Here is a 26,631-nt window from a genome sequence, read left to right as displayed (position 1 = left end):
AACAGATTGTCTCCACAGAGGGTGGGATGTTGAAATTCAGTCTGTCAGCTTTGTAAGTAAATACATCTTTAGTCCCTTATTTAGTTTTCAGCGGATTTCATTTATGAAAAGCCCATATTTTCACTCACGAACCTGCAGACACTAGTGAGCTTGTCAGTTGCCGTTTGAAGTTTGCGCGGTTCTGCCGTGGAGCAGCACCACAGAGTTCCATTCAGCACGGAACACTTTTTGATCATGGGTTATGTTATGACATTCCATTCACTCTAAACATGCTAAAATATCAGAGTAAATCGTTGGTAACTTTTGAACCATATATTGTAGAGACATGGGGTTTGGATCATTGTTTTTCTGATGTAATTTACCATTGAATGGACATATTCGTATAAACCTTGAGTGCAAGATGGCGCCAACAGATGTGGCAGGTCTGCTTCTAGCTAAGCAACTTTGCAGTGTTTTTTGTGTGTTATTTCTTACATTATCAGCCCAGAAAGTAATTTTTGTGTTGTTACATACAGCTGGAAAGAACTAATGGATATCAGAGCGGTGGTAACTCGCCAGCATTACGACCAGGAATACGGCTTTTCCAAATTGGATCATTTGTTTGTACCCCCCAGGGGGAACTTATTCCAGAGGCTGTCCCAAGACACCGCTGGCGGAGAAGAGGTATTTGGAGTGGACTTCTAGTCCGACTCAGGAGGCGTGCACACCACCCACCGCTTCTGAGTGTATTACTCGCTAATGTTCATTCCCTGGACAGTAAAGTAGATGAGCTCAGGGCGAGGATCTCCTTTCAGAGAGACATCAGGGAATGTCACAACATACTATGTTTCATGGAATCATGGCTCTCTCCAGATGTACTGTCCCTGTCCATACAGCCAGCTGGGTTCTCAGTCTGTCGCGCAGACAGGAATAAAGAACTATCCAGGAAGAAGAAGGGCGGTGGTGTACGTTTAATGTAGAGGTCGAACGATTTAGATTTTTCAAAGCTAATACCGATTTATTGGAGGACCAAAAAAAAAGCCTATACCGATTTAATCGGCCAATTTTATTTTACATTCTTTTATTTAATTTTTTATAATATATATATATATTTGTAATATTGACAATTACAACTAATACTGAATTAACACTTATTTTAACTTAAATAAAACCAATTTAGTTTCAAATAAATAATGAAACATGTTCAATTTGGTTTAAGTAATGCAAAAACACATTGTTGTAAAAGTGCAATGTACCATGTAACGTTTATGTTCGTAACGTTTCAGTTCCTTGCTCAGAACATGAGTACATGTGAAAGCTGGTGGTTCCTTTTAACATGTCTTCTATATTCCCAGGTAAGAAGTTTTAGGTTGTATTTATTATAGGACTATTTCTCTCTATACCATTTCTATTTCATATACCTTTGACTATCTGATGTTCTAATAAGTACTTTAGTATTGCCAGCCTAATCTCGAGAGTTGATAGGCTTGAAGTCATAAACAGCACTGAATCAAGCATTGCTAAGAGCTGCTGGCAAACACAGTAAAGTGCTGTTTGAATGAATGCTTACTAGCCTGCTGCTGCCTACTACTGCTCAGTCAGACTCCTCTATCAAATGATAGACTTAATTATAATATCATAAATACACCGAAACGGGTCATTAATCTCTGTTGCTAGGCAGGAAATTAATATGGTCAAATCCGGACACTTTCATTTCGAAAACAAAACGTTTATTCTTTCAGTGAAATACGGAGCAGTTCCATATGGTGGCAACCCTAAGTCAAAATATTGTCTCTCGGTCCTTCTGTAGCTCCTTCTGTAGCTCAGTTGGTAGAGCATGGCGCTTGTAACGCCAGGGTAGTGGGTTCGATCCCCGGGACCACCCATACGTAGAATGTATGCACATATGACTGTAAGTCGCTTTGGATAAAAGCGTCTGCTAAATGGCATATATTATATATATTATGATAGTATCAACCCACAAATATACCAAATCCAATAGCTTCAACACAAGTTGTCTGGTTCTAGGAGGTGAAGATTTAGAGCTGCGGGATGCCACATTACGTGTTGGACACGGTAGGCTGGTGGAGAGAGAGAGACTTTTTGTCCTATTTTCAAGTCAAAATATTGTCTCTCTACACTGACCTGATAGCATCTATATTGCTGTTACATTGCACAACCTTCAATATTATGTAAAATTCTGGCAAATTAATTACGGTCTTTGTTAGAAAGAAATTATCTTCACACAGTTCGCAACGAGTCAGGCGGCCCAAACTGCTGCATATACTCTGATGCGAATGCACTTTTGTTAAATCATCACCTGTTTGGCGTAGTAGGCTGTGATTCAATGATAAATTAACAGGCACCGCATTGATTATATGCAGACGCAGGACAAGCTAGTTAACTTTGGTTGATGATATTACTAGTTTAACTAGTGATTATGTTAAGATGGATTTTTTTTTAAATTATAAGATAAGTTTAATGCTAGCTATCACCTTACCTTGGCTCCTTGCTGCACTCACATAATAGGTGGTCAGTCTGCAGTTTCCTGGTGGAGTGCAATGTAATCATCCAGAAAGGCTGATTAATCGGTCGACCTCTAGTTTCATGTATTAACTACTCATTGTGTGATGGTGATAACATACATAAACTCAAGTTCTTTTGTTCACCCGACCTAGTATACAATCAAATGCAGAAGGTTTTACTTCCCAAGAGAATTCTCTTCGGTTATCTTCACAGCCAAATATATTCCCCCTCAAGCCGATACCACTACAGCCCTCAAGGAACTACACTTTAATGTGGACTGCAAACTGGAAACCACATGCGCAGACCAGCTGGCTGGTGTGTTTACGGACATATTCAATCAATCCCTATCCTAGTCTGTTGTTCCCACATGCTTCAAGAGGGCCACCATTGTCCCTGTTCCCAAGAAAGCTAAGGTACCTGAGCTAATCGACTACCGCCCCATAGAACTCACTTCCGTCATCGTGAAGTGCTTTATGAGACTAGTCAAGGACCATATCACCTCCACCCTACCTGACACCCTAGACCCACTCCAATTTGCTTACCGCCCAAATAGGTCCAGAGACGATGCAATCTCAACCACACTGCACACTGCCCTAACCCATCTGGACAAGAGGAATACCTATGTGAGAATGCTGTTCATCGACTACAGCTCGGCATTTAACACCATAGTGCCCTCCAAACTCGTCATCAAGCTCGAGACCCTGGGTCTCGACCCCGCCCTGTGCAACTGGGTACTGGACTTCCTGACGGGCCGCCCCCAGGTGGTGAGGGTAGGCAACAACATCTCCACCCCGCTGATCCTCAACACTGGGGCCCCACAAGGGTGCGTTCTGAGCCCTCTCCTGTACTCCCTGTTCAAGCAAGCAAAAACTAACTAGCAGAAATTGTTAACAAGTTATAAAGGATTTAAACACACTTTGCTGTAGGCTACTATTTACTAGTTAACAAAAAATAATGTATGCCATATAAAATATATTCACCCCACCCAGTACTGTAATCAAAATTTACCAGAAAGCATGTAGTCCTTGGCTCAGACAGTGTAGTAGTGTGAGCTCAATAGCATCTCATTAGTGTGCAAGATCTTGAGAATCAGCTGTATATGTGATGGAAGAATGCACTGTGCATGCAGAGGGTTGTAATTCCATTGAATTGGGGATAGTTTAATCAACATTTCCCACAAGCCCTATAATTGCTTTATGTGTATTCCACAAAAAAGGTTCATAAGCTAACTTTTTTTGATGAATTTAAGACTGGGAATTTACCTGAACATTTCTGATCCTTTGCAACCCAAAGGAAGACATTTTAAGTGTGTTATTCCTCGTAAGGCTGCTGGCCCAGACGGCATCCGGTTGGCTGGCCCAGACGGCATCCGGTTGGCTGGCCCAGACGGCATCCGGTTGGCTGGCCCAGACGGCATCCGGTTGGCTGGAGTGTTTAAGGACATATTCAAAAGCAACTGAACTAAATGACTATCGCCCCGTCACTTCTGTCATCATGATGTGCTTTGAGAGTCAAGGATCATATCACCTCCACCTTACCTGACACCCTAGACCCACTTCAGTTTGCTTACCGCCCCAATAGATCCACAGACGATGCAATCGCCATCACACAAATCGCCATGCCAACTACCCTATCCCATCTGGACAAGAGGAATACCCATGTAAGAATGCTGTTAATTGACAATAGCTATGCATTTAACACCATAGTACCATCCAAGCTCATCATTAATTAAGCTTGGGGTCCTGGGTCTGAACCCCGCCCTGTGCAACTGGGTCCTGGACTTCTTGAAGGGCAGCCCCCAGGTGGTGAAGGTAGGAAACAACACCTCCACTTCGCTGATCCTCAACACTGGGGCCCACAACAGTTCATGCTCAGCCCCCTCCTGTCCTCCCTGTTCACCCATGACTGCGTGGCCACACACGCCTCCAACTCAATCATCAAGTTTACAGACGACACAACAGTTGTAGGCCTATTTACCAGCAATGATGAGACATCCTCCAGGGAGGAGGTGAGGGCCCTGGCGGACTGGTGCCAGGAAAATAACCTCCCTCAACGTCAACAAAATGAAGGAGCTGATTGTGGACGTCAGGAAACAGCAGAGGGAGCATCCCGCTATCCACATCGATGCACTCCGCTATCCACATCTATCCACATCGATGCACTCCGCTATCCACATCTATCCACATCGATGCACTCCGCTATCCACATCTATCCACATCGATGCACTCCGCTATCCACATCTATCCACATCTATCCACATCGACGCACTCCGCTATCCACATCGATGCACTCCGCTATCCACATCGATGCACTCCGCTATCCACATCGATGCACTCCGCTATCCACATCGACGCACTCCGCTATCCACATCGACGCACTCCGCTATCCACATCGACGCACTCCGCTATCCACATCGACGCACTCCGCTATCCACATCGACTCACTCCGCTATCCACATCGACGCACTCCGCTATCCACATCGACGCACTCCGCTATCCACATCGACGCACTCCGCTATCCACATCGACGCACTCCGCTATCCACATCGACGCACTCCGCTATCCACATCGACGCATTCCGCTATCCACATCGACGCACTCCGCTATCCACATCGACGCACTCCGCTATCCACATCGCAACAGCTCCTCTTCAACCTCAGGAGGCTGAAGAAATTTGGCCCCAAAGAACATCACAAACTTTCTGTCCGTCTGTATCACCTCCTGGTACGGCAACTTCACCGCCCTCAAACGCAGGGCTCTCCAGCGAGTGCTATGGTCTGCCCAACGCATCATCGGGGGACCACTGCTTTCCCTCCAGGACACCTACAGCACCCAATATCACAGGATGGCCAAAAAGATTAAGAACATCAACCACCCAAGCCACTGCCTGTTCACCCCGCTATCATCCAGAAGGCGAGGTCAGTACAGGTGCATCAAAGCTGGGACCGAGAGACTGAAAACAGCTTCTATCAAGGCCATCGGACTGTTAAATTGCTGGCTACCACCCGGTTACTCAACCCTGCAACCTGGAGGCTGCTGCCCTATATACGTAGACATGGAATTACTGGCCACATGAATAATGGAACACTGGTCACTTTTAATCATGTTTACTTTACTCATTTCATATGCATCCTTCTGTAGCTCAGTTGGTAGAGCATGGCGCTTTATCAAGGCCAGGGTTAAAGTGGGTTCGACCCGGGACCACCCATACGTAGAATGTATGCACACATGACTGTAAGTCGCCACTTTGGATAAAAGCCTCTGCTAAATGGCATATATTATTATTATTATATTTATATGCTGTATTCTATTCTACTGTGTTTTAGTTAATGCCACTCCGACATTGCTCGTCCAAGTGTGTATACATACAGTACCAGTCAAAAGTTTGGACACACCTACTCATTCAAGGGTTTTTCATTTATTTTTACTATTTTCTACATTGTAGAATAATAGTGAAGACATCAAAACTATGAAATAACACATATGGAATCATGTAGTAACCAAAAAAGTGTTAAACAAATCAAAATATATTTTATAGTTGAGTTTCTTCAAACTAAACACCCTTTGCCTTGATGACAGCTTTGCACACTCTTGGCTCACATCAACACATACCTGCAGACGAGAGACTGATGGCGAGGCAGATGACTTGATTAAGCCTTGTATTTTTAATTCCAACATTGTCAGTCATCATAATCATCAGGAGGCGAAATGCAAAACTGAAGCAGGATGGGTTCACCCACACAGCTGATATAATCTAGAGAAGGGCAGGAGTTCACCCACACATCTGATATAACCTAGAGGGTTTAGGGAGAAGGGGAGGGGTTCACCCACACAGCTGATATAACCTAGAGGGTTTAGGGAGAAGGGGAGGGGTTCACCCACACAGCTGATATAACCTAGAGGGTTTAGGGAGAAGGGGAGGGGTTCACCCACACAGCTGATATAACCTAGAGGGTTTAGGGAGAAGGGGAGGGGTTCACCCACACAGCTGATATAACCTAGAGGGTTTAGGGAGAAGGGGAGGGGTTCACCCACACAGCTGATATAACCTAGAGGGTTTAGGGTGAAGGGGAGGGGTTCACCCACACAGCTGATATAACCTAGAGGGTTTAGGGTGAAGGGGAGGGGTTCACCCACATAGCTGATATAACCTAGAGAAGGGGAGGGGTTCACCCACACAGCTGATATAACCTAGAGGGTTTAGGGAGAAGGGGAGGGGTTCACCCACACAGCTGATATAACCTAGAGGGTTTAGGGAGAAGGGGAGGGGTTCACCCACATAGCTGATATAACCTAGAGAAGGGGAGGGGTTCACCCACACAGCTGATATAACCTAGAGGGTTTAGGGAGAAGGGGAGGGGTTCACCCACACAGCTGATATAACCTAGAGGGTTTAGGGTGAAGGGGAGGGGTTCACCCACATAGCTGATATAACCTAGAGAAGGGGAGGGGTTCACCCACACAGCTGATATAACCTAGAGAAGGGGAGGGGTTCACCCACACAGCTGATATAACCTAGAGAAGGGGAGGGGTTCACCCACACAGCTGATATAACCTAGAGGGTTTAGGGTGAAGGGGAGGGGTTCACCCACACAGCTGATATAACCTAGAGGGTTTAGGGTGAAGGGGAGGGGTTCACTCACATAGCTGATATAACCTAGAGAAGGGGAGGGGTTCACCCACACAGCTGATATAACCTAGAGGGTTTAGGGTGAAGGGGAGGGGTTCACCCACACAGCTGATATAACCTAGAGAAGGGGAGGGGTTCACCCACACAGCTGATATAACCTAGAGGGTTTAGGGAGAAGGGGAGGGGTTCACCCACACAGCTGATATAACCTAGAGGGTTTAGGGTGAAGGGGAGGGGTTCACCCACATAGCTGATATAACCTAGAGAAGGGGAGGGGTTCACCCACACAGCTGATATAACCTAGAGAAGGGGAGGGGTTCACCCACATAGCTGATATAACCTAGAGAAGGGGAGGGGTTCACCCACACAGCTGATATAACCTAGAGAAGGGGAGGGGTTCACCCACACAGCTGATATAACCTAGAGGGTTTAGGGAGAAGGGGAGGGGTTCACCCACACAGCTGATATAACCTAGAGGGTTTAGGGAGAAGGGCAGGAGTTCACCCACACATCTGATATAACCTAGAGGGTTTAGGGAGAAGGGGAGGGGTTCACCCACACAGCTGATATAACCTAGAGAAGGGGATGGGTTCACCCACACAGCTGATATAACCTAGAGGGTTTAGGGAGAAGGGCAGGAGTTCACCCACACAGCTGATATAACCTAGAGGGTTTAGGGAGAAGGGCAGGAGTTCACCCACACATCTGATATAACCTAGAGGGTTTAGGGAGAAGGGGAGGGGTTCACCCACACAGCTGATATAACCTAGAGGGTTTAGGGAGAAGGGGAGGGGTTCACCCACACAGCTGATATAACCTAGAGGGTTTAGGGAGAAGGGGAGGGGTTCACCCACACAGCTGATATAACCTAGAGAAGGGGAGGGGTTCACCCACATAGCTGATATAACCTAGAGGGTTTAGGGAGAAGGGGAGGGGTTCACCCACACAGCTGATATAACCTAGAGGGTTTAGGGTGAAGGGGAGGGGTTCACCCACACAGCTGATATAACCTAGAGGGTTTAGGGAGAAGGGGAGGGGTTCACCCACACAGCTGATATAACCTAGAGAAGGGGAGGGGTTCACCCACATAGCTGATATAACCTAGAGGGTTTAGGGAGAAGGGGAGGGGTTCACCCACACAGCTGATATAACCTAGAGGGTTTAGGGAGAAGGGGAGGGGTTCACCCACACAGCTGATATAACCTAGAGAAGGGGAGGGGTTCACCCACATAGCTGATATAACCTAGAGGGTTTAGGGAGAAGGGGCTCTTCAGGCCAGTCAAGTTCTACCACACCGATCTCAACAAACCATTTCTGTATGGACCTCACTTTGTGCACAGGGGCAATGTTGTGCTGAAACAGGAAAGTGCCTTCCCCCAACTGTTGCTACAAATTTGGAAGCACAGAATCACCTAAAATGTCATTGTATGCTGTAGTGTTAAGATTTCACTTCACTGGAACTAAGGGGCCTAGCCTGAACCATGAGAAACAGCCCCAGACCATTATTCCTCATCCACCAAACTTTACAGTTGGCACTATGCATTGGGGCAGATATCATTCTCCTGGCATCTGCCAAACCCAGATGTGTCTGTCGGACTGCCAGATGGTGAAGCGTGATTCATCACCAGAGAACTCGTTTCCACAGCGCCAGAGTCCAATGGCGGCGAGCTTTACACCTCTCATGACTTTGCACATGGTGATCTTAGGCTTGTGTCCGGCTGCCAGGCCATGGAAACCCATTTCATGAAGCTCCCGATGAACAGTTCTTGTGCTGACGTTGCTTCCAAGAGCAGTTCAGAACTCTGTAGAGAGCGTTGTGTCCAATGACAGGCCTGGAGAGGCATTTATTTCATTGTGGCCAGTTTCCTATGTTCATTATTGTCATGGTGGGATGGCAACTCAATGTCTGTAGTCTCCAGTCTGGCATCTGCTCAATATTAACTTATCTTAATTTCAACATTTCCCTTTCTGTCCTCACTGGAAAACGTGTGTGTGGTGGGGTGAGGGGGAGAGTGCGTGTGTGAGGCAGGGCAAGGGGGCCTGTTGCAGCTGGTGACTAGTATAGTTTCTGTAATTATTGTCACACTGACAGGCCCCTCCACAGTCTCTCATTAAGTCTACAGGGAGGGGAAGAGGCAGACAGACATTTTGTCTGCAGCAGCAGCACTGTAACCCACTGCACTGGAGTCAAGAGGGAGGAGGGGGAAGCTGTAGTTCGCTAGGGGGGTTGAGGCCAGCTAGGCTATTTATAAAGGGCCATTTCCTTTCAGGCTAGAAGTCAGCCCAGTCCATTGGAGATCTACTGGACTTGCAACAACTGGCCATTGGGAGCCTCTAGCTCTGTGGAGAAGAAGGCCTCCACCAAAGGCCTCAAATTCAGTTTTCTCTGTTTTGTTTTTCCCTATTCTATTTATTTTTATTCAGGTTTTCGCTCTTAAAAGCCACACGTTTGTTTTTATAACATGTTTCTAGCTCCAACAGTGGGATAATATCTAACAAGTAATGGCTAACAATTTCACAACAATACACACATCTAAAGTAAAGGAATAAAGAATATATCAGTACAGTGGGAAGAATACGTTTGTGAACCCTTTAGAATTACCTGGATTTCTGCACAAATTGGCCATAGAGACAGACACAGTCTGCTTAAACAAATGTAATTTTACCTTTGTTTAACCAGGCAAGTCAGTTAAGAACATATTCTTATTTTCAATGACGGCCTGGGAACAGTGGGTTAACTGCCTGTTCAGGGGCAGAACGACAGATTTGTACCTTGTCAGCTCGGGGGTTTGAACTCGCAACCTTCCGGTTACTAGTCCAACGCTCTAACCACTAGGCTACGCTGCCGCCCGTAACACACATTATACGTTTTCATGTAAACATTCACAGTGCAGGGTGGGAAAAGTATGTGAACTTTTGGATTTAATAACAGGTTGACCCTCCTTTGGCAGCAATAACCTCAACCAAACGTGTTCTGTAGTTGTGGATCAGACCTGCACAACGGTCAGGAGGAATTTTGGACCATTCCTCTTTACAAAACTGTTTCAGTTCAGCAATATTCCTGGGATGTCTGGTGTGAACCGCTGTCTTGAGATCATACAGCGTCTGAATGGGGTTGAGGTCAGGACTGAATGGGGTTGAGGTCAGGACTGAATGGGGTTGAGGTCAGGACTGAATGGGGTTGAGGTCAGGACTGAATGGGGTTGAGGTCAGGACTGACTGGGGTTGAGGTCACGTCTGACTGGGGTTGAGGTCACGTCTGACTGGGGTTGAGGTCAGGACTGAATGGGGTTGAGGTCAGGACTGAATGGGGTTGAGGTCAGGACTGACTGGGGTTGAGGTCAGGACTGACTGGGGTTGAGGTCAGGACTGACTGGGGTTGAGGTCAGGACTGACTGGGGTTGAGGTCAGGACTGACTGGGGTTGAGGTCAGGACTGACTGGGGTTGAGGTCAGGACTGAATGGGGTTGAGGTCAGGACTGACTGGGCCACTCCAGGAGGTCAGGACTGACTGGGGTTGAGGTCAGGACTGAATGGGGTTGAGGTCAGGACTGAATGGTGTTGAGGTCAGGTCTGACTGGGGTTGAGGTCAGGACTGACTGGGCCACTCCAGGAGGTCAGGACTGACTGGGGTTGAGGTCAGGACTGACTGGGGTTGAGGTCAGGACTGACTGGGCCACTCCAGGAGGTCAGGACTGACTGGGGTTGAGGTCAGGACTGACTGGGGTTGAGGTCAGGACTGACTGGGCCACTCCAGGAGGTCAGGACTGACTGGGCCACTCCAGGAGGTCAGGACTGACTGGGGTTGAGGTCAGGACTGACTGGGGTTGAGGTCAGGACTGACTGGGGTTGAGGTCAGGACTGACTGGGGTTGAGGTCAGGACTGACTGGGCCACTCCAGGAGGTCAGGACTGACTGGGCCACTCCAGGAGGTGTATTTTCTTCTGTTGAAGCCATTCTGTTGTCCTGTTGCATCACCTAACTTCTGTTGAGCTTCAATTGGTGGACAGAAAGCCTTACATTCTCCTGCAAAATGTCTTGATGAACTTGGGAGTTCATTTTTCTGTAGATGATAGCAAGCTGTCCAGGCCCTGAGGCAGCAAGCAGCCCCAAACCATGATGCTCCCTCCACCATACTTTACAGTTGGGATGAGGTTCAGATGTTGGTGTGCTGTGCCTTTTTTCTCCACAAATAATGTTGTGTGTTCCTTCCAAACAACTCAACTGTAGTTTCATCAGTCCACAGAATATTTTGCCAGTAGCGTAGTAGTGGAACATCCAGGTTCTCTTTTGCAAAATTTTTTTTGGGACAGCAGTGGCTTCTTCTGTGGTGTCCCCCCATGAAGAACCTTCTTGTTTAGTGTTTTACGTATCGTAGACTCATCAACAGAGATGTTAGCATGTTCCAGAGATTTCTATAAGTCTTTAGCTGACACTCTAGGATTCTTCTTAACCTCATTGAGCATTCTGCACTGTGCTCTTGCAGTCATCTTTGCAGGATGGCCACTCCTAGGGAGAGTAGCAACAGTGCTGAACTTTCTCCATTTATAGACAATTTGTCTTAACCGTGGACTGACTTATAGAGATACCTTTGTAACCTTTTCCAGGTTCATGCAGGGCAACAATTCTTAATCTTAGGTCTTCTGAGATCTCTTTTGTTCGAGGCATGGTTCACATCAGGCAATGCTTCTTGTGAATAGTTAGTAATAGCTTTTTATAGGGCAGGGCAGCTCTAACCAACATCTCCAATCTCATCTCATTGATTGGACTCCAGGTTAGTTGAGTCCTGACTACAATTTTGGAGAAATCATTAGCCTAGGGGTTCTCATACTTTTTCCAACCTACACTGTGAATGTTTAAATTATGTATTCAATCAATATAGACAAGAGAAATCCAATAATTTATGTTATTAGTTTTAGCACACTGTTTGTCTATGGTTGTGACTAAGATGAAGATCAGATCACATGTGATGTATGCAGAAATCCAGGTCATTCCAGAGTTCATGTTTTTCTTGCCACTATATGTATATGGATGAGCACTAAGGCACACTACAATAGAGTACAGTATATACATATGAGATGAGTAATGTAGGGTATGTAAACATTATATAAAGTGCCATTACGTCCAATTTGTATTTATTGAAGTGGTTAGAGATGAGTCAGTATGTTGGCAGCAGCCACTCAATGTTAGTGGTGGCTGTTTAACAGTCTGATGGCCTTGAGATAGAAGCTATTTTTCAGTCTCTTGGTCCCTGCTTTGATGCACCTGTACTGACCTCGCCTTCTGGATGATAGCGGGGTGAACAGGTAGTGGCTCGGGTGGTTGTTGTCCTTGATGATCTTTATGGCCTTCCTGTGACATCGGGTGGTGTAGGAGGGCAGGTAGTCCTGGAGGGCAGGTAGTTTGCCTCCGGTGATGCATTGTGCAGACCTCACTACCCTCTGGAGAGCGTTACGGTTGTGGGCGGAGCAGTTGCCATACCAGGCGGTGATACAGCCCGACAGGATGCTCTCGATTGTGCATCTGTAAAAGATTGAGGGTTTTTGGTGACAAGCCACATTTCTTCAGCCTCCTGAGGTTGAAGAGGCGCTGCTGCGCCTTCTTCAACACGCTGTCTGTGTGGGTGGACCATTTCAGTTTGTCCGTGATGTGTACGCGAGGAACTTTCCACCTTCTCCACTACTGTCCAGTCTGTGGATTTGGTTTGCAACTGCACATGGGGACAAAGATGGTACTTTTTGGAGAAATGTCCTCTGGTCTGATGGAACAAAAATCGAACTGTTTGGCCATAATGACCATCGTTATGTTTGGAGGAAAAAGGGGGATGCTTGCAAGCCGAAGAACATCATCCCAACTGTGAAGCATGGGGGTGGCAGCATGATGTTGTGGGGGTGCTTTGCTGCAGGAGGGTCTGGTGCACTTCACAAAATAGATGGAATCATGAGGCTGGAAAAGTATTTGGATATATTGAAGCAACATCTCAAGACATCAGCCAGGAAGTTAATGCTTGGTCGCAAATGGGTCTTCCAAATGGACAATGACCCCAAACATATTTCCAAAGTTGTGGCAAAATGGCTTAAGGACAACAAAGTCAAGGTATTGGAGTGGCCATCACAAAGCCCTGACCTCATTCCCATAGAAAATGTGTGGGCAGAACTGAAAAAGCGTGTGTGAGCAAGGAGGCCAACAAACCTGACTCAGTTACATTTGTGCTTAGTCAGGAGGAATGGGACAAAATTCACCCAACATATTGTGGGAAGCTTGTGGAAGGCTAGTTGAAACGTTTGACCCAAGTTAAACAATTCAAAGGCAATGCTACCAAATACTGAATAAAAACTGAAATAAATCATTCTTTCTACTATTATTCTGACATTTTAAAGTGGTGATCCTCACTGGTCTAAGATCTATTTTTTTACTAGGATTAAATGTAAGGAATTGTGAAACTGAGTTTAAATGTATTTGGCTAAGGTGTATGTAAACTTCCGACTCCGTGTGTGTTATATATATATAACACACACACACACACTGTATTCTAGTCATGGTTCATCCTGTATAACTACTGCTGTCCACTTCATATGTATGTACTGGAATGTCCTCTGCATCAAGTGAGATAGAGCCCTGCTATTCAGTCCAGGCAGAGGCCCCTTGCTCCACTTCTCAGCCCTCCTCTCCTCTCCACTTCCCAGCCCTCCCCTCCTCTCCACTTCCCAGCTCTCCTCTCCTCTCCACAGCCCTCCTCTCCTCTCCACTTCCCAGCCCTCCCCTCCTCTCCACTTCCCAGCTCTCCACTTCCCAGCTCTCCACTTCCCAGCTCTCCACTTCCCAGCTCTCCACTTCCCAGCTCTCCACTTCCCAGCTCTCCACTTCCCAGCACTCCTCTCCACTTCCCAGCCCTCCTCTCCAATTCCCAGCACTCCTCTCCACTTCCCAGCCCTCTTCTCCACTTCCCAGCCCTCCTCTCCACTTCCCAGCACTCCTCTCCACTTCCCAGCCCTCCTCTCCACTTCCCAGCCCTCCTCTCCACTTCCCAGCCCTCCTCTCCACTTCCCAGCCCCCTCTCCACTTCCCAGCCCCCTCCACTTCCCAGCCTTCCCACCCCCTCTCCACTTCCCAGCCCTCCTCTCCACTTCCAAGCCCTCCTCTCCACTTCCCAGCCCTCCTCTCCACTTCCCAGCCCTCCTCTCCACTTCCCAGCTCTCCTCTCCACTTCCCAGCCCTCCTCTCCACTTCCCAGCCCTCCTCTCCACTTCCCAGCCCCCCCTTCTCCTCACTTCCCAGCTCTCCTCTCCACTTCCCAGCCCCCTCTCCACTTCCCAGCCCCCTCTCCACTTCCCAGCCCCCTCTCCACTTCCCAGCCCCCTCTCCACTTCCCAGCCCTCCTCTCCACTTCCCAGCCCTCCCCTTCTCCTCACTTCCCAACCCTCCCCTTCTCCTCACTTCCCAGCCCTCCCCTTCTCCTCACTTCCCAGCCCTCCCCTTCTCCTCACTTCCCAGCTCTCCTCTCCACTTCCCAGCTCTCCTCTCCACTTCCCAGCCCTCCCCTTCTCCTCACTTCCCAGCCCTCCCCTTCTCCTCACTTCCCAGCTCTCCTCTCCACTTCTCCTCACTTCCCAGCCCTCCCCTTCTCCTCACTTCCCAGCTCTCCTCTCCCCTTCTCCTCACTTCCCAGCTCTCCCCTTCTCCTCACTTCCCAGCTCTCCTCTCCACTTCCCAGCTCTCCTCTCCACTTCCCAGCTCTCCTCTCCACTTCCCAGCTCTCCTCTCCACTTCCCAGCTCTCCACTTCCCAGCTCTCCACTTCCCAGCCCTCCCCTTCTCCTCACTTCCCAGCTCTCCCCTTCTCCTCACTTCCCAGCTCTCCTCTCCACTTCCCAGCCCTCCTCTCCACTTCCCAGCCCTCCCCGTCTCCTCACTTCCCAGCTCTCCTCACTTCCCAGCTCTCCTCTCCACTTCCCAGCTCTCCTCTCCACTTCCCAGCTCTCCACTTCCCAGCTCTCCACTTCCCAGCTCTCCACTTCCCAGCCCCCCTCTCCACTTCCCAGCCCTCCTCTCCACTTCCCAGCCCTCCTCTCCACTTCCCAGCCCTCCTCTCCACTTCCCAGCCCTCCCCTTCTCCTCACTTCCCAGCCCTCCCCTTCTCCTCACTTCCCAGCCCTCCCCTTCTCCTCACTTCCCAGCCCTCCCCTTCTCCTCACTTCCCAGCCCTCCCCTTCTCCTCACTTCCCAGCCCTCCCCTTCTCCTCACTTCCCAGCCCTCCTCTCCACTTCCCAGCCCTCCCCGTCTCCTCACTTCCCAGCTCTCCTCACTTCCCAGCTCTCCTCACTTCCCAGCTCTCCTCTCCACTTCCCAGCTCTCCTCTCCACTTCCCAGCTCTCCTCTCCACTTCCCAGCTCTCCTCTCCACTTCCCAGCCCTCCTCTCCACTTCCCAGCCCTCCTCTCCACTTCCCAGCCCTCCTCTCCACTTCCCAGCCCTCCTCTCCACTTCCCAGCCCTCCTCTCCACTTCCCAGCCCTCCTCTCCACTTCCCAGCCCTCCTCTCCACTTCCCAGCTCTCCTCTCCACTTCCCAGCCCTCCCCTTCTCCTCACTTCCCAGCTCTCCTCACTTCCCAGCTCTCCTCTCCACTTCCCAGCTCTCCTCTCCACTTCCCAGCCCTCCCCTTCTCCTCACTTCCCAGCTCTCCTCACTTCCCAGCTCTCCTCTCCACTTCCCAGCTCTCCTCTCCACTTCCCAGCTCTCCTCTCCACTTCCCAGCCCTCCCCTTCTCCTCACTTCCCAGCTCTCCTCACTTCCCAGCCCTCCTCTCCACTTCCCAGCCCTCCCCTTCTCCTCACTTCCCAGCCCTCCCCTTCTCCTCACTTCCCAGCTCTCCTCACTTCCCAGCTCTCCTCTCCACTTCCCAGCCCTCCTCTCCACTTCACAGCCCTCCTCTCCACTTCCCAGCCCCCCTCTCCACTTCCCAGCCCTCCTCTCCACTTTCCAGTCCTCCTCTCTACTTTCCACTTTCCAGTCCTCTCTACTTTCCAGTCCTCTTCTCCTCTCCCCTTCTCCTCACTTCCCAGCCCTCCTCTCCACTTCCCATTTCTCCTCTCCTATCCTCTCCACTCCCCAGCTCTCCCCTTCTCACTTCCCAGCTCTCCCCTTCTCCTCACTTCCCAGCTCTCCCCTTCTCCTCACTTCCCAGCTCTCCCCTTCTCCTCACTTCCCAGCTCTCCCCTTCTCCTCACTTCCCAGCTCTCCCCTTCTCCTCACTTCCCAGCTCTCCCCTTCTCCTCACTTCCCAGCCCTCCCCTTCTCCTCACTTCCCAGCCCTCCCCTTCTCCTCACTTCCCAGCCCTCCCTTCTCCTCACTTCCCAGCCCTCTCCCTTCTCCTCACTTCCCAGCTCTCCTCTCCACTTCCCAGCCCTCCTCTCCACTTCCCAGCTCCACTTCCCAGCCCTCCCTCTCCACTTCCCAGCCCCCTCTCCACTTCCCAGCCCTCCTCTCCACTTCCCAGCCCCCTCTCCACTTCCCAGCCCCCTCTCCACTTCCCAGCCCCCTCTCCACTTCCCAGCTCTCCTCTCCACCCCCTCTCCACTTCCCAGCTCCTCCTCTCCACCCCCTCTCCACTTCCCAGCCCCCCTCTCCACTTCCCAGCCCCCTCTCCACTTCCCAGCCCCCTCTCCACTTCCCAGCCCCCTCTCCACTTCCCAGCCCCCTCTCCACTTCCCAGCCCTCCTCTCCACTTCCCAGCCCTCCTCTCCACTTCCCAGCCCTCCCCTTCTCCTCACTTCCCAGCTCTCCTCTCCACTTCCCAGCCCCCCTCTCCACTTCCCAGCCCCCTCTCCACTTCCCAGCTCTCCACTTCCCCTCTCCACTTCCCAGCCCTCCCCTTCTCCTCACTTCCCAGCTCCCTTCTCCTCACTTCCCAGCTCTCCTCTCCACTTCCCAGCTCTCCTCTCCACTTCCCAGCTCTCCTCTCCACTTCCCAGCTCTCCTCTCTCCTCTCCACTTCCCAGCTCTCCACTTCCCAGCTCTCCACTTCCCAGCCCTCCTCTCCACTTCCCAGCCCTCCCCGTCTCCTCACTTCCCAGCTCTCCTCACTTCCCAGCTCTCCTCTCCTCTCCACTTCCCAGCCCTCCCCGTCTCCTCACTTCCCAGCTCTCCTCACTTCCCAGCTCTCCTCTCCTCTCCACTTCCCAGCCCTCCCCGTCTCCTCACTTCCCAGCTCTCCTCACTTCCCAGCTCTCCTCTCCTCTCCACTTCCCAGCCCTCCTCTCCACTTCCCAGCTCTCCTCTCCACTTCCCAGCTCTCCTCTCCACTTCCCAGCTCTCCACTTCCCAGCTCTCCACTTCCCAGCTCTCCACTTCCCAGCTCTCCACTTCCCAGCTCTCCACTTCCCAGCTCTCCACTTCCCAGCCCTCCTCTCCACTTCCCAGCCCTCCTCTCCACTTCCCAGCTCTCCACTTCCCAGCACTCCCCTCCCCTGCACTCCTCTCCACTTCCCAGCACTCCTCTCCACTTCCCAGCACTCCTCTCCACTTCCCAGCCCTCCTCCCCACTTCCCAGCTCTCCTCCCCACTTCCCAGCTCTCCTCTCTCTCCACTTCCCAGCTCTCCACTTCCCAGCTCTCCACTTCCCAGCTCTCCACTTCCCAGCTCTCCACTTCCCAGCTCTCCACTTCCCAGCTCTCCACTTCCCAGCTCTCCACTTCCCAGCCCTCCTCTCCACTTCCCAGCCCTCCTCTCCACTTCCCAGCCCTCCTCTCCACTTCCCAGCCCTCCTCTCCACTTCCCAGCCCTCCTCTCCACTTCCCAGCCCTCCCCTTCTCCTCACTTCCCAGCTCTCCTCTCCACTTCTCCTCACTTCCCAGCTCTCCTCTCCACTTCCCAGCTCTCCTCTCCACTTCCCAGCTCTCCTCTCCACTTCCCAGCCCTCCTCTCCACTTCCCAGCCCTCCTCTCCACTTCCCAGCCCTCCTCTCCACTTCCCAGCCCTCCCCTTCTCCTCACTTCCCAGCCCTCCCCTTCTCCTCACTTCCCAGCTCTCCTCTCCACTTCCCAGCTCTCCTCTCCACTTCCCATTTCTCCTCTCCCCAGCTCTCCCCATTTCTCCTCACTTCCCAGCCGTCCTCTCCACTTCCCAGCGTCCTCTCCTCTTCCCAGTCCTTCTCTTCCCAGTCCTTATCTCCTCTTCCCAGTCCTTATCTCCTCTTCCCAGTCCTTATCTCCTCTTCCCGGTCCTTATCTCCTCTTCCCAGTCCTTATCTCCTCTTCCCAGTCCTTATCTCCTCTTCCCAGTCCTCCTCTCCTCTTCCCAGTCCTCCTCTCCTCTTCCCAGTCCTCCTCTCCTCTTCCCAGTCCTCCTCTCCTCTTCCCAGTCCTCCTCTCCTCTTCCCAGTCCTCCTCTCCTCTTCCCAGTCCTCCTCTCCTCTTCTCTCCACTTTCCAATTCCAAATTCTCCTTTCCACTTCCCAGTTCTCCTATCCTTTCCACTTCCCACTTCTCCTCTCCTTTCCACTTCCCACTTCTCCTCTCCTTTCCACTTCCCACTTCTCCTCTCCTTTCCACTTCTCCTCTCCTTTCCACTTCTCCTCTCCTTTCCACTTCTCCTTTCCACTTCTCCTTTCCACTTCTCCTTTCCACTTCTCCTCTCCTTTCCACTTCTCTCCTTTCCACTTCTCCTCTCCTTTCCACTTCTCCTCTCCTTTCCACTTCCCAGCTCTACTTTCCCTTTTCTCTCCAGAACCATCTGGCAGTGTGCAGATGTTGACATTGTAGTGACGTGGCCTTATTTACTTAATGTGTCTCTCACTCACAAGCCCTGCCTCCTTCCCCACGCCGCACTGCACCGCTCTGCCTAGAGGGTTACCGGGCAGCAAGCTAACGAGCTAAGCTAGCTAGCATTAAGAACTGAAACAGTTTAAAAACAGTCCCTACAAAGTGGCTAATCTCTAAAATCTAATGAGCTACGTTTTGAAGATCATATGTCCCAAATAAGTTATTTAGGTTTATTCCATTGTTTCATCTGTAGCTTCATGTTCTCTAAACTCCTTGTGCTAGTCTGTCTGAAAGCCTGGCTTTAGTTAGCTAGTGGGCTCCAGTTTCCACATCCACTGACCTCACCGAAAACGCTAACTGTGCACTTCTCTCTCTGGTAATCAGTGCTTCAAACCCCCTCTGGTCAAATTACAAACTTGGTCTATTAGGTAGTTCATATTTTAGGATTAAATTGAGCAATGGTGGAAAAAAGAAGCTCACCACAATCTTGTCACTTCTCTTATGTGCCAGTCTCAATATTGCATAAACTGAGCTCCCTTTCACTTCCTCATTTCTAGTTCATCTCTCTGACTGGTTTTTACTATGGCTGGATGTGGACACATCTGAACACTCATTGATAACATATGTCTAGAAACTGACAAGCATTACACTACACCTGCAATAACATCTGCTAAATATGTTTATGTGACCAATAAAATCGGATTTGTTTTCAAATCAGACAGACGTTATCAGATCAGCTGTACAGGCTTCAGATGGTTCCCAAGATGCTGGTGGGAGTCGTAGAGCGTTTTGATGAGTTGTTTATTATGCTAATTAGATTTCCGTGGGCGAGCTCACATGGACTCTTGGGGTTCTTAAGAGGTGATCAATAAATGATCACAGAAAGCTGTGTAATCAGAACAGTAGTAGTTGCTTTGAAAACTATCATTTTCCCTCAATAGAACTTTGAGCAACAGTCGCAGGCATCTCTCCTCTGTGCTGTGTGAGGAGACAGAGCGGCTCGCTCACACAGCAGCCCACAGACAGCGCCGGGCAGATACTTTCATAGCAGGAATCAACATAATGTGTTTACTGTTGACCAAATAATGGTTTTAATCTACAGGAAGTGGTGTGTATTAAAATTACAGACATATGCAAAATACGCCGGGTAAGAGGAAGGCAATGTCGGTGTCAATCATTTTCAGTTTTTCGTCCCAGCTACACTTCATGGGTTTGGTGAAGGACAAGGTCTCCAAGGTGGTGAGAACAGGCTGCACCATGGGAGATATGGTTCTACATTATGAGAGTAGGCCTCAGCTGTTTCACTATTACTCAGTCAGGTAAGTCTAAACATATTTTCTCACCAGCAACACAGGAAGAGAAAGGGGTGAACATAGAAAATAGGCCTACTGTGTGTGTGTGTGTGTGTGTGTGTGTGTGTGTATAGAGTAGGTGACTTTAACCTGATTTCTGTAAGGAAGGAGCAGCAGAACAGGTGTGGTTCTGTGAGAGAAAAACATGTCCGCTTCCTTCTCTCTTTCACCCTTCTTACAACAGTTACAGCCCGTGTCTGTCTGACAGTTACAGCCCGTGTCTGTCTGACAGTTACAGCCCGTGTCTGTCTGACAGTTACAGCCCGTGTCTGTCTGACAGTTACAGCCCGTGTCTGTCTGACAGTTACAGCCCGTGTCTGTCTGACAGTTACAGCCCGTGTCTGTCTGACAGTTACAGCCCGTGTCTGTCTGACAGTTACAGCCCGTGTCTGTCTGACAGTTACAGCCCGTGTCTGTCTGACAGTTACAGCCCGTGTCTGTCTGACAGTTACAGCCCGTGTCTGCCAGTTAGGCTGGTTGTAAAGCGGATTAATGTGCTTCATTTTAAGAAGTTATTTTGCCACTTTAGTTGTGATACAAACCTTATCAAAACATATAGGCCTATGGGCTAGCTTACATGAGGTGAAAAGGCATGCTCTGTTTCTTGCCTTAATGCACAAGCTGGGTATCATTCACAAGTGATACGCTACTATTGCCACCCATCAGACTATTCTTGATTTAGTCTTGTCTTTACATATACTAAATAATATATGTGTGAAATTTGTTTTGATTTAGAATGGACCATTATCATGCACCTGTCTCAAAGTGGGGAAAAAATACATGTTATCTATGCACTTAGCGAATGGAGGACGCTTTCCCTGTGGTTTATTTTCATGCCAGGTAGGCTATACTCCTGTTTTTAAATATAAGCAATGTGCTTAATATTAGGAAAGTTGAGAAATAAATATAGTAGGCCTAGCCTATAGAAAGCTGATGGGGATCCTCCTCTTTTTAATAGAGGCCATCACTCTGTTTTCTGGCACAATTGCATAGCCTATAGAAATGTTGAGCAACATGAGCAGTGTAGTGTAGTGTTTGATTAGAGTTTTGATGCCATTTCCATTGATGTCAGAGTGATTAGAGGAACAACAGAGTGCTGAGTATCAGGCAGGTAGCAAGTAATGACCAGCAGCAGCATCATAGGTGGAGAAACCTAATTATAGTGACTAAACGGTCATGCGGTAAGGACTCTTACCGCCGGTGTGGCGGTAATACGGTCACCGTAATAGCTCTAGGTGTGGTTCTTGAGTTATTCAGCAATTAACATCCCATCTTACTTTGGGGTCATGTATAAAAATTAAAAATTAAAAACATATTATTTGCTTTTCCGTCTTGCTCCAGTATATTGGGGTGATGTTGCCCTAAATGTCAACATATTTGAGGTGGTGGCAGCTGAGCAGTGGCTGTTACTGTTTTAACGTTTTATCCACAACTCTGTCCATCACCGTTGTAATCTACTGGAAGCCAAAATGTTCCCAAACTGAAGATCTAAACGATGGCTTATCCTGGTTTATCCAGCCCACCTCTCCATCGTACAGAACTAGTTCCCAGCTGTGATTACAACGTGCTCTAGTTGTTTTCACGGAAAAGGCTTTAGTTTTGTATTTTTTCCTCAGATTTGTTCAAGAGGCCAACACAGCGTAGGCATGAGGCATCTACAGAGAATGTGAGGTGTTGCTTTTTGTCACGAGGGGACTCCTTGCAATACACTCCGGCATTCGATGCCTGGAGATTGAGAACCAACATATCACTTGGTTTCTTCATCTGCTCTAGGCTGTACGCTATTCATCAAACTAGCCTATTTTGTTAACCAAATATAATCTCAGCAACTGTTCAAACAATAAACCAAACAACATTGTAGCCTTATAGTGTGTAATGTATTTTGTTTAGGTAATGTTATTCTAGGCTAAAACGTATGTTTTAAAAAAGATTATGTTGTAGTTTTAGCTGAGTGAGTGAATACATTGAATCAACATATCTCATTAGGATAATGTTGTAGGTTACACTGGCAATTATAACAATATTTGCCAGGGCATATTATTAATTAATTGCAAATCAGATTTATTTTACATATACAGTGAAGTCGGAGGTTTACATACACCTTTGCCAAATTAATTTAATCCTAGTAAAAATACCCTGTCTTAGGTCAGAATAGTAGTAGAGAGAGTGATTTATTTCAGCTTTTAGTTCTTTCATCACATTCCCAGTGGGTCAGAAGTTTAGATGCACTCAATTAGTATTTGGTAGCATTGCCTTTAAATTGTTTAACTTCGGTCAAACATTTGGGGTAGCCTTCCACAAGCTTCCCACAATAAATTGGGTGAATTTTGGCCCATTCCTCCTGACAGAGCTGGTGTAACGGAGTCAGGTTTGTAGGCCTCCTTGCTCGCACACACTTTTTCAGTATTGCAGACAAATGTTCGATAGGATTGAGGTCAGGGTTTTGTGATTGCCACTCCAATACCTTGACTTTGTTGTCCTTAAGCCATTTTGCCACAACTGTGGAAGTATGCTTGGGGTCATTGTTAATTTGGAAGACCCATTTGCGACCAAGCTTTAACTTCCTGACTGATGTCTTAAGATGTTGCTTCAATATATCCACATAATTTTCCATCCTCATGATGCCATCTATTTTGTGAAGTGCACTAGTCCCTCCTGCAGCAAAGCTCCCCCACAACATCATGCTGCCACCCCCGTGCTTCACGGTTGGGATGGTGTTCTTCGGCTTGCAAGCATCCCCCTTTTTCCTCCAAACATAACGATGGTCATTATGGCCAAACAGTTCTATTTTTGTTTCATCAGACCAGAGGACATTTCTCCAAAAGTACAATCTTTGTCCCCATGTACAGTTGCAAACCGTAGTCTGGCTATTTGATGGCGGTTTTGGAGCAATGACTTCTTCCTTGCTGAGTGGCCTTTTCAGGATATGTCGATATAAACTTGTTTTTACTGTGGATATAGATACTTTTGTTTCCTCCAGCATCTTCACAAGGTCCTTTGCTCTTTGTTCTGGGATTGATTCGCACTTTTCGCACCAAAGTACGTTCATCTCTAGGAGACAGAACGCGTCTCCTTCCTGAGCGATAACATGGCTGCATGGTCCCATGGTGTTTATACTTGCGTACTATTGTTTGTACAGATGAACGTGTGGTACCTTCAGGCATTTGGAATTGCTCCCAAGGATTGAACCAGACTTGTTGAGGTCTACAATTTTCTTTGAGGTCTTGACTGATTTCTTTTGATTTTCCCATGATGTCAAGCAAAGAGGCACTGAGTTTGAAGGTAGGCCTTGAAATACATCCACAGGTACACCTCCAATAGACTCAAATGATGTCAATTAGCCTATCAGAGGCTTCTAAAGCCATGACATCATTTTCTGGAATTTTCCAAGTTGTTTAGAGGCACAGTCAAGTTTGTCAACATTTGACCCACTGGAATTGTGATACAGTAAATTATAAGTGAAATAATCTCCCTGTAAACAATTGTTGGAAAAATTGTGTCATGCACAAAGTAGATATCATTACCGACTTGCCAACACTATAGTTTGTTAACAAGAAATTTGTGGTGGTTGAGAAACTAGTTTTAATGACTCCAACCTAAGTGTATGTAAACTTCCGACTTCAACTCTACCTAAGTTTAACATTATTAGCTGTATTGCCTGTCTTGTTAGCATATTTAGCTAGCAGCCTCCTATGGAAATTCGCTAGTACGAATTCGCTACTACCAATACGCTAGTACCAATGGCCATTTTATTTTCTGTTTCAGTGTCACCTTGAATACGAAGACAACCAGTCTATCCTGTGATGTGAGGAGGACTGTATGACGACATGAAAGTCTGGATACCTCCCATCCCTAATCACTATTCACCCTGTTCTAAATCAGATATTAGGAGTAGCGCCGGCCATCCCTAATCACTATTCACCCTGTTCTAAATCAGATATTAGGAGTAGCGCCGGCCATCCCTAATCACTATTCACCCTGTTCTAAATCAGATATTAGGAGTAGCGCCGGCCATCCCTAATCACTATTCACCCTGTTCTAAATCAGATATTAGGAGTAGCGCCGGCCATCCCTAATCACTATTCACCCTGTTCTAAATCAGATATTAGGAGTAGCGCCGGCCATCCCATTAAAATATTAGGATTAGCACTGACCGTCCCATTAAAATATTAGGAGTAGCGCTGACCGTCCCATTCAGGTATTAGGAGTAGCGCTGACCGTCCCATTCAGGTAATAGGAGTAGCGCTGACCGTCCCATTCAGGTATTAGGAGTAGCACTGACCGTCCCATTCAGGTATTAGGAGTAGCGCTGACCGTCCCATTCAGGTATTAGGAGTAGCGCTGACCGTCCCATTCAGGTATTAGGAGTAGCGCTGACCGTCCCATTCAGGTAATAGGAGTAGCGCTGACCGTCCCATTCAGGTAATAGGAGTAGCGCTGACCGTCCCATTCAGGTATTAGGAGTAGCGCTGACCGTCCCATTCAGGTATTAGGAGTAGCGCTGACCGTCCCATTCAGGTAATGGAACAGCGCTGACCGTCCCATTCAGGTAATAGGAGTAGCGCTGACCATCCCATTCAGGTATTAGGAGTAGCGCTGACCATCCCATTCAGGACAATGGAACAGCCTTTTTTTCTTATTCTGACACTGAGATGGAATTTCTTCGCTTGGAACAAATCCAGTGGCCTCTGGGCTTAAAGCCTCCGGGCTCAAAGCCTCCGGTCTTAAAGCCTCCGGTCTTAAAGCCTCCGGTCTTAAAGCCTCCGGTCTTAATGCCTCCGGTCTTAATGCCTCCGGTCTTAATGCCTCCGGTCTTAATGCCTCCGGTCTTAATGCCTCCGGTCTTAATGCCTCCGGTCTTAATGCCTCCGGTCTTAAAGCCTCCGGTCTTAATGCCTCCGGTCTTAATGCCTCCGGTCTTAAAGCCTCCGGTCTTAAAGCCTCCGGTCTTAAAGCCTCCGGTCTTAAAGCCTCCGGTCTTAAAGCCTCCGGTCTTAAAGCCTCCGGTCTTAAAGCCTCCGGTCTTAATGCCTCCGGTCTTAATGCCTCCGGTCTTAGAGCCTCCGGGCTTAAATCCTCCGGTCTTAAAGCCTTGTTAAGGACGATACATCAGACTTAACTTGTCTGGCACGTAGAGGAGGAGACAAAGTCATCTTGACTGTGTCTGAACTTCTGACACTGTGTCAAAGGGGTGTTGTGTCATTCTCCGACCCTTCCCCCCTCCCCCCGTCCTCTCCCATGTCCCCACTTCCTGTCTCACAGCTGGCCCGGGCACCAACTTTCCCATGACCCATTGTCACTCCGCTGCTGTTTTTGTAAAAATATATAATAATATATATTAAGTCACATGAGCACGGTTGCAGATGTGGCTGCACTGCACAGTGGAATACTTCAGCTCCAATCTACAACAGGTGTGAATGAAACAATAAATACATCAAATATATAGATGTTTACTCCTGTGACAAATGATACATATAAATGTCCATTGGAGTGGCGGCAACGTAGATGTCTGTTTATTTTATTTTTATTTTACCTTTATTTAACCAGGCAAGTCAGTTAAGAACAAATTCTTATTTTCAATGACGGCCTAGGAACAGTGGGTTAATTGCCTGTTCAGGGGCAAAACTCGGGGGTTTGAACTTGCAACCTTCCGGTTACTTGTCCAACGCTCTAGCCACTAGGCTACCCTGCCGCCCCAGGCTGAAACATCCAAAGGGGGAGCAACGGTGGTATAGGAAGTCCGAGGGGCAGCAAAGGGACAGAGGGAGCAGGCAGCTGACTAGTGGTGTCTATTTAGCAGCCTGATGGTAGAAACAGCTGACTAGTGGTGTCTATTCAGCAGCCTGATGGTAGAAACAGCTGACTAGTGGTGTCTATTCAGCAGTCTGATGGTCTGGGGGTAGAAACAGCTGACTAGTGGTGTCTATTCAGCAGTCTGATGGTAGAAACAGCTGACTAGTGGTGTCTATTCAGCAGCCTGATGGTCTGGGGGTAGAAACAGCTGACTAGTGGTGTCTATTTAGCAGTCTGATGGTAGAAACAGCTGACTAGTGGTGTCTATTCAGCAGCCTGATGGTAGAAACAGCTGACTAGTGGTGTCTATTCAGCAGCCTGATGGTCTGGGTGTAGAAACAGCTGACTAGTGGTGTCTATTCAGCAGCCTGATGGTAGAAACAGCTGACTAGTGGTGTCTATTTAGCAGTCTGTCTGGGGGTAGAAACAGCTGACTATTGGTGTCTATAGGATGCTCTCGATTGTGCATCTGTAAAAGATTGAGGGTTTTTGGTGACAAGCCACATTTCTTCAGCCTCCTGAGGTTGAAGAGGCGCTGCTGCACCTTCTTCAACACGCTGTCTGTGTGGGTGGACCATTTCAGTTTGTCCGT

General features: G+C 48.4%; 1 protein-coding gene across 2 annotated transcripts in view; it reads left to right on the top strand.

Annotated features, from left to right (window-relative positions):
• Positions 1-26,631, top strand: part of LOC123991461 (cytoplasmic protein NCK1-like) — a 159,642-nt gene that overhangs the window by 9,781 nt on the left and 123,230 nt on the right. Inside the window, exon 1 of one of the 2 annotated variants that reach the window (XM_046293077.1) lies at positions 20,123-20,213. The exons of the other annotated variant lie outside the window; for it this stretch is intronic. Within the exon in view, the coding sequence (XP_046149033.1) occupies positions 20,174-20,213 (40 nt within the window). The 5' untranslated portion in view covers positions 20,123-20,173. Of the gene's footprint in view, positions 1-20,122; positions 20,214-26,631 lie in introns of those variants that run through there. 2 annotated transcript variants of the gene reach the window in all.

This window comes from Oncorhynchus gorbuscha, linkage group LG12 (assembly GCF_021184085.1).
Source record: "Oncorhynchus gorbuscha isolate QuinsamMale2020 ecotype Even-year linkage group LG12, OgorEven_v1.0, whole genome shotgun sequence".
Classification (NCBI taxonomy): Eukaryota; Metazoa; Chordata; class Actinopteri; order Salmoniformes; family Salmonidae; genus Oncorhynchus; species Oncorhynchus gorbuscha.
Note: the sequence above shows the minus strand (reverse complement) of the source record. Positions and strands in the feature narration are given on the sequence as shown.